At 35.0% G+C, this 9,144-nt stretch overlaps 1 protein-coding gene across 1 annotated transcript in view; it reads right to left on the bottom strand.

The window, feature by feature from the left end:
• Positions 1 to 2,733: 2,733 nt before the first annotated feature.
• TMEM47 (transmembrane protein 47) overlaps positions 2,734 to 9,144 on the bottom strand; it is a 30,963-nt gene continuing 24,552 nt past the window's right edge. The window contains exon 3 of the mRNA XM_047716247.1: positions 2,734 to 6,143. Within this exon, the coding sequence (XP_047572203.1) occupies positions 5,965 to 6,143 (179 nt within the window). The 3' untranslated portion in view covers positions 2,734 to 5,964. The remainder of the gene's footprint in view (positions 6,144 to 9,144) is intronic.

The raw sequence follows: 9,144 nt of genomic DNA, 5'->3' as shown, positions 1-9,144 counted from the left end.
TTAGAGAGTCCCCATATGTACATAATTAAATTTGATAATTAAATTTGACATTCTCCTGTTTAGCTGTCTCATATCAATTTAATTCTTAAGACTAGCCAAAAAAAAAAAAAAAAACTTGAATGGTAGAGGAAAATTTTTCCTTTCCAATGATTACAATTTCTCATTTTGCTTCTTTCGGACACATCACTATACAAATAAGTAACGCGATCATAATAGCTAGATAATGTTTAAGAAGAATCACCTAAATGTTAGAAATTGGAAAAGTGTTCTTGATGTTAGGAGTTGCTACATTCCCACTGAACAGTGATGTGGCCACAAAAGTCTCCAAAAACACTTTGATAGAGAAGTTTGTGTGTGGGAGAGGTTCTCAAGCATGAGAGCATTATGTCTTTTCAGTTAATACATGGCATTAACGAGTTAGCACAAGGTATCTGTTAACACAAATATCTCCTCCATTTATCCCTTAACAATGTAATCCCTCATTCATAGTGAGCTCAAGTCTGTTCAGACTTAAAACAATTTCTTTAAACTTTTCTTGTGAACCGTATTTTTATTTAAAAACAGGCTGTTTGTTTCTTATTTTACCTTTATAATGATAAATTCAAAGCTGCCAAGGGGCAGTCTTCAGTACCACTATCCCATATATGTAATGTATAATTATCTACTACATACGATTAGTATATATGGCTATTAGTGTGTGTGTGTGTGTGTATATATATATTTAGATACTATTTTCTTCATTAATTCTGGTCACATGCAGAAATTGAAGTATTCAAGGTTTTTGCTGGTTTGATGACATGATTTTCCAGCACTTGTTCCAAGTTTCCTTTATAATCATTATTCCTATGAAGTCATTCAACTTGGAAATAATTGCTTGCCAAAACTGAGTTTCTCTGGTGAACCACTCAACACAGCTTTAGTTTTATAAAGAACACCATTCTTTGTGTGCTGTTAATCTTGGCTTCGAAACACCACATATTATTCTTCCCTCTTGAACAGTTCAGCTCCTGTTCTCTTAGTTATACTTTGGAACTATTAGACTTACTGCTGGAATATAAATGTGTGAGTCACCCAGCTGGTGACTCTTCGAAAACGGATTTTCTAATTATAGATATATGGACTCTCTGCTCATAGCAACATGTAGTTGTTAAAAACATCTGAGGACTTCCCAAACAGTCTGAAGACCTGTCTCATATAAGAAAAACTGTTGGCATTTTATTAGATGGTGTTTTGTTACTTCGTCTGATCTTAACTTTGGCATTAAGTAGCTATGATACCACAGTCCAATAGTTGTCATAAAAGTTAAAATTATTCAAGTAAATTAGTGCTTCTAGTGAAAATACTAAGCACATAATTCTAATTTTTATTTGCTCTTTTAATCCCACCTAAGGTTCTGCTTCTGAAAAGCTATTAACAGAAGGCCATGAGAATTCGATAAATTCAGAAATTCAGGTATTCAGTGGATTATTCTACAGAATAGAAAATGACTTCACTACCAATTTACTTTCTAACCCAAATGGCTTAAATGGTATGCTGTATTGACATAGGATGGACCTGGCTTAATAAAAGAAACTGCTAACAGGCTATACGGCCATCATGGCAGAACAAATTGAAAACGCTTTCCTGTTTCATGTTCACAATGAAATCTCTGAAGGCAAAGGATTTTCCCTTGTCAAATCAGAGCAAAGTTATGTCTCCATGTCCTCTGTATTCAGAGAAAGTGGGTCATGGATAATTCCCAGGCAGGACATGTTTGTAAAAGTGTTTTGCTCATGAGAATTCTACATACAAATGAAAGTTACTTTATCTTGAAAATGTAATACATCATATGAATGATGTTACTCCATCAAATTAGAGTATAAGACCGTTGAAAGGAAAAGTGATAGAAAATATTAGAATTTATGGCTGTCAAATATGCATACTTTTGAAAGTTTGAGATTAAATATAGCATAGGCTTGCAGATGATTTACAGTATTTTTTGGCAGAAAAGAGTTCTGTGAACCTTTCAAAATTTAAGGGTTCATAAGAGACATGAAAGGATATCCTAACAAAAATATGTACTTTTTGTTCAAACTGATTTTATCAATACAAGAAAATTTATTCAATTACATGTGGTTCTATTTAGGTCTTCAAGAAAAATTTCTGGCAACCATACAAGTGCATTTTATTGCCTCATTTAAATTTCCTTCCAAGTATACCCACCATTTATATACACAAACGTGATGCAAAATTTCAATTTTATGGATTTGTTCATATGCACATGCATGTGTGCATGGCAAATGGAGTGTACTTCTCTAATTAAAAATGAGAAAATAATGCAGGAGAGGCTGTTTTAACCTACCTTGCAAACACCGAAAACTAAACAAAATCCAAAACAGAGTATCGAGCCTTTTGCTACTCCTGTTTCTAATTGTGTCATTAAAGTATGAAAATCAATAGCTTGCCCTGTATCTCTTTCCTGTGCATTTTAAAAGAAAGCTTTAAAGAGACATTTAACATTCTTTCTTTCTCTTAGTGTTTATGTAACTGGCCTGCAAGGGACGGAAAGAATCTTGGGAGAGAGTATGAAACAAAAGCAGTTTTAAAAAGTTTTACATAAAATGAGCCATGTTATGGCAGGTTCTGTTTTCCAAATAAAGTATATATTATAAAGAAGAACATCAACTTGCAGACATGTAATTTGGGAACCTGTTAATAGGTCTACACAGCAGAGAAGGCACAAGTCAAACTGCATCAGTGAAACCACTTTTATTTTTATTTTTTCCACATAGATAACTTCAGGTCAGCTACAAAAATCATGAAATGAAGAACCGATTGCGAAACTGCAAACTCAAAACCACTGGAGTGATAAACAGGATTCCCCCAGAGGACTGTTAGAAAAAATAACCAGAATACCATGGATTCATATTTAAGTAGTAAACATGTCATATATTTAAAAATAATAAATATAGAACAGCAGTAGAGAAACTATAGCATAAACAGCATGAAGTATAATTTTATTTTTTAAGACAGATGAAATTTCTAGGCACAGTTTTAGGCATTAAAGAGGACACAGAGGCATAGGTTAGTGTGCGCTGCTCTGTACAAAAATACAGTCTGAATAAATTACATTGCTAGCCATACAATTAGACGTCACTTACCAGTCAGTTCATTGCATGTTTAATAATATACAGGTACATGCTAATCCATATATATCATTTATATTTCAAACACATAGGTCTCTCTATATTTGTCTTTAAAATTTACATGTTGAACTTACAAAAAGCTAAATAGTTGTGCAAGAAATCCAAATAACTAGCCCTGCTGAGTACTTTATGCTCTATGTGTGTATGTACGTGTATATATCTCTTTAAGATAAACAATGGATTTATAGCCAACAGTTTTGCTTGTAAGAAACCATCAAGCAAACCTAAAGCTGCAAAGACATAATGTAGGTGAAAATTCACATGTGTTCATTCTGATAGATGAAACAGTATTTTGGATGAGCAACAACTTTCACGTTGTACTGAGCTTGTTAGTCATGAAATACTTTCAAATATTAGTGATGGTAGAAATATAACATAGGGCTCTTCACTGGGAAGGGGAGAAAAGTTATATAAGAAATCTACTTTTCAGTGTACTGCAAACATGTATGCCTTAGCCTATAACATATTCTGTCATTTTCCAGCCTGTCATATTGACAGAGAATGAAAACTTGATAAGACTCGAGATGTGATATTGGTCTAACAGCACACTGCATCCTCTACTAGGACTAAGAAAAGTGCCTCATTGATGTCAGCACCAAAGTACTGTTCTTCCATTATTCAGGAATAAAGAGACTCTCTCACAATAGAGAGTGTTTAGTAGCCGAAATCCCTATCCAACAAATATCGTATTTCTCATGCTGCTCTGACAATATGCAATTAACTGCAAGACAGTCTGGCCCAGATTTTACTAGTTTTTAAGAACATTGCTTCAGAAGATTCTATAATACTAATACCTTTCCGGAAAACTTCTACCCAGTTTCTAGTTTCTTATGATTCTATGGAGAATCATATACTTTTACAAAGATTTCTCTCTAGGATGCATTTAATTACTTTTGTCTGTCATTGCTAAAGTAAGATTAAGCCTGGTTCTTTATATTTACTTTGTGATTCTATAGAAAAGTCACAAGATAGGAGGGTGTTTTTTTTAAGCGTTTGAATAATAAAATAGATTTTTTTTCCCCCTGTTGTTTTGGCAACAGTTCTTAAGACAAGCTGAAAGCAGAACTCTGCTCTGGGAGGTAAAGCAAATTATTAAATACTATTGATGTGGTCCTGCTCTTAACGGATTTTGCAATACAATAGAACATAAGTGGGTTTTAAATGATTTTTCCAATGCTTCTTTCTGCAAAAGGGCCAAAACCAGGACATACTGTTTTAGTGTCTTTGTTAACAAAAATAACTATCTATAATTTTTATATTAGAACTGTATTATTTGATATAAAAATATGTTTATAATTAAACTATCCAAATTTGTATATTAAACAGGATTAATGCAAGTTTGCAGTATGAGATTAGCTGCAAACTTTTTCCCTATCATTAATATTTCCTTCCATTTGAACAGCCAACAAATGATTCACTTAACATAAATCCATCATAAATGTGTGCACAAATCAGTTAGCCCATTAGTTAACTTCAGAGGACCAGGTGATAACCAGATGAATTCTATTCCTCTACTGAGACATTTAAACATTTCTATAAATCTATTGCTATTCTTTTATTTTTTAATAAAGACATTTAAAGTACTTGAAAAAAAAAGCAGCCTTCTATTTTACTGAATTTTTAACAAAATGATCATTCTAATTGCTATTCTCTTTTGAACTACAGTGCTTACAGAAGAATCATGAATTTTCAGATTAACACCATTTCAATTTTTCTTCTTAAACATTCTATTAAAACTTTCCAGTGAAACAGTAGAGAACATAGAGCAAAAGTTTTAAGGTATATGTACTTTTGTACAGTAAGTAAGTGTGAATACCAATCTAAGCCTCTTAACGTGTACAAGGTTAGTGTTCAAATCACTTCACTAGAGCAAATATTACTTTTATGTGTAATAGGCAAATGCATGTATAGGGTTAGGGAACAACTTATTACCATTTATACTAATGGTTCACCTTCTATAAAAATATTTAAGCTTGTTACATATGCACAATTATTTGCGGTAATGTTTGGTAAATGATTTAAAGGGTACTTAGGACAAAAGCAACTCATGCATATTTCTTTCTAGTTGCCCCAGGGAAAGTAGAGACTCTCAATTTTCCTCATTCTAGATATGGCTGAGGTACAACTGCTAACCACATAATGAAAAGCACATGTCTCCAAGACTTGACTCCCTTCCTGGGGAGAAGCTGATTGCCAAAGCATTGCCTCCCATTAAAAAAAAAAGAGTATTCTTGAAGGTGGAATATGTACCCTGAACCAATTACATTCAGAACTTCCATTAGGTGCTGAAGGTCAGTTCACTTTTCAAAAGCTCACTCAAGCAAATAACCAATGGCCAATCTAGTCATTGGGTGGGATAAGCAGGAGACAAGGACTCTAACAGTGGAATCCTTGTCAGAGCAAAGGAACTTCTAAATGTTGCTTATGCCAGCTGCTCCCCTGCAGGCAATAGGAGATTCAGGCATTTCTCATTCCAACTAATTTCTCACAATGGTTGCTGTCATATAGACCCTTCACTTGTCAAGAAAAATGACATGAACATATTTGAAGTTTGCAGCATTTGCCTATGTCTAATCAGCTCTCTTAATTTGTGCAGGTCCCTAAAATGGATGTAAAAGCTGGTTATGATGTTGACAGCCAAAAGGCAAAAGATATTAAATCAACTGAGCAAACTGTTTGATGCTCCACAAGTGTTTTAGAAAACAGTGAGTTAGAAAAGATACAGACATAATCCTTTTGTTGGATGGTTGGTTGTTTTTAAAATCTCAGACTGTTGGTTCTAGTAGTAGTCTTCGTAGTTCTTAGGGTTCAGGCAATAAAGGATGGCACCCCCAAACGAAAATATAGTTGCACCCCAGGCCAGGCCATAACCCCAGTTGAACTCATGGTAAATTTTCAAGCTCACAGTTTCAATGAACTTGATTGGGTAAAGGACCAGGCTGCAAACCTGTAAAACAACTGAAAGAAAAGCAAACAGAAATTAGAAAAATGTTATTTGCAGGAAATAAAAGGAAATAAAAGGGTACAACATATATACATACATACATATATATATATATATATATAAAATTCTCATATATATATATGAGAATTACTTTGTAATCAAATATAAAAGCCAAAAAATTTGAAGGACTGCTTGTTCTACATGGTATACCTGAAAACATTAACATTTTTTTCTTTAACACTGTTTCACAATATAGTAAGAATTACTGTTAGTAATTAGTAACTCACAGTAATAGTACTTGATGAAATAATTAGTGCAATAATTTACAAGAGCATAGTGATTCTCACTTTATAGACATACATATATAAGCATCACTATTATGCAAGTATTACTGTAAGTTCAACTGTTCCACTATACAAAACCTGTAAATAGTTTCCCGAGAACAGTGATCCCAAATAACCCAAACTCTTGCCATTTATTTATGCTCTTAAGGAATTGAGGAATTCAAATTCATTTGTACTGATGAAAATAGTTAAGCTGTGATTTTAAGACACACTTTTCTTGCTGTTGCTTCTCAATACCACAACTGAGCCGACGATTCTAGCAATTCTTACTGTGATGTCTTTTGCTTATATTCCTCTGATCAAAAATGATTTTCATTCCTTTCCTCTCATCCTTCAAAAGGGGCTCTAAAGAAGCCACATCCAATTATACTTTTGTATTAGATATAATAGATGACATTTATATATTCATTCTTCATCTACTTTCAAAAAAGAAAGAAATCAGACACGTGGGTGGCTCAGTTGGTGAAGCTCGGGTCATGATCCTGGAGTCCCCAGATCGAGTCCCACATTGGGCTCCCTGCTCAGCAGGGAGTCTGCTTCTCCTTCTACCCTCCCCCCTTTCATGCTCTCTCATATAAATAAATAAAATCTTTTTTATTTTTATTTTTTTTTTAAAGATTTTATTTATTTATTTGACAGAGAGAAATCACAAGTAGGCAGAGAGGCAGGCAGAGAGAGAGAGGAGGAAGCAGGCTCCCTGCTGAGCAGAAAGCCCGATGTGGGGCTCGAACCCAGGACCTGGGATCATGACCTGAGCCGAAGGCAGCGGCTTAACCCACTGAGCCACCCAGGCGCCCCAATAAAATCTTTTTTAAAAAAAAGAATGAAATCAATGAAGGCATAGGAAGGAGCTAATGGTACTGAAAACATCAGTGAATGCTGGGTACTACCTCAAGCACAAAACTCAGCTATTCATTCTTAGCTAACTCTCACTTCTTAAGTCAGTTGTCAGTCACGGCTAAAGGGGAACTGTGATGAGTCATACATAACAAAAGAAAACAAACCAATTCATCAGGAAAGGGAAGGGTTGTTGTTTTTGCTTATAAATATAAAATTAAAGTGGCCCTTATCCTGTGGCTATTTCTATATGGGAGGCACTAGATTACACAAGAGACGATGGCTTCCATTCAAAATCTTCACTGCATATTGCATTAACTATTATATAATTTCTACTTCATTTAAATCAGCTTAACTAGAATTTATGGGATGTGTCTGCCTCATTCTCTACTATAGAACAGCTTCCACCCTTAAGAAACAATCTTAAAAAAAAAAAAAAAGAAACAATCTTAAAACATCTGCGGTACCATGTACTATGGGGCAGGGATTAGCAAACAACCAAACCTGGTCTGCTGTCTGTTTTTGAAAACAAGTTTTCTTGGAACACAGCCAGGCTCATTCATTTATGTACTGTCCGCGCTATAACAGCAGAGCTGAGTAGTTGCAAGAGAAACTATGCAGCTCACGAAGTCGGGAGTACTTACTCTCTGGCCCTTTATTAAAAAAAAGTTTGCCAACCCCTGATACATAAAGTAAATGTTTAGTCAAAATGATTATTATTTAACTCATCTTAAAAATACTGTAAATTCCAAAAGTACAACAACAAAACGTGAACAATTAAAGTGACAAGAATAAAATGTGATATGGTTAAAAAAAAAAAAGATACGGTTTATTATATTTTTTTAAAAAGAGCAGTGGGGGGCACCTGGGTGGCTCAGTCCTTAAGCATCTGCCTTCGGCTCACGTCATGATACCAGGGTCCTGGGATGGAGCCCCGCATCGGAATCCCTGCTCAGTGGGAAGCCTGCTTCTCCCTCTCCCACTCCCCCTGCTCGTGTTCCCTCTTTCACTGTTTCTCTCTCTGCCAAATAAATAAATAAAATCTTAAAAAAAAATAAAAATAAAAAGAGCAGTAGGATGGATAGTGTGTTTAATTAAACTGGAGTTTTGTGCTTTAAAGTCTATGTTCGTCTATTCTCAGTACCTATAAAAGACCCATGTTACCAATATGATTCATGTTCTCAGGAAGTCTACATTAATGGTCCTCTCTCTAGCATAACACTGATGAACTCCAGAAAATACATGAGGGTGAGATTGCACAAAATCATTCCATTCTAAAAGGTTCTGACTAGGGGTCAAGTAACATTTCTGGAGCCAAATATAAGAATTTGAAACACTTTTACCATGTAGGTCAACACTGCGCCTGCCACACTTCTGCACTATAGAGAATGGATGGAAAAATAGGTCCATATAAAATGAGAATCTCTTGGCATCCAAAATGGAAATCAGAACTTGTTTATAGTTTAAAAATCTCAGAAAATGTTTTAAGTCATTGTTAGGACAACTGACAGCTTATTATGTAACCCACACTTGCTCTACTTCCAGCCAGTAAGTGCTAAATGTGTATTAAAAAAAAAAAAGTCAGGGGCGCCTGGGTGGCTCAGTGGGTTAAGCCTCTGCCTTCGGCTCAGGTCATGATCTCAGGGTCCTGGGATCGAGTCCCACATCGGGCTCTCTGCTCAGCAGGAAGCCTGCTTCCCTCTCTCTCTCTCTCTCTCTCTCTGCCTTCCTCTCCGTCTACTTGTGATCTCTCTCTAAAAAAAAAAAAAAAAAAAGTCAGCTGGCTCTGTGACTTTGTGAGGGAAAGGGTGCTTTCATGTATTAAACATCTTAA

Source organism: Lutra lutra, chromosome X (genome assembly GCF_902655055.1).
Source record: "Lutra lutra chromosome X, mLutLut1.2, whole genome shotgun sequence".
Taxonomy (NCBI): domain Eukaryota; kingdom Metazoa; phylum Chordata; class Mammalia; order Carnivora; family Mustelidae; genus Lutra; species Lutra lutra.
Note: the sequence above shows the minus strand (reverse complement) of the source record. Positions and strands in the feature narration are given on the sequence as shown.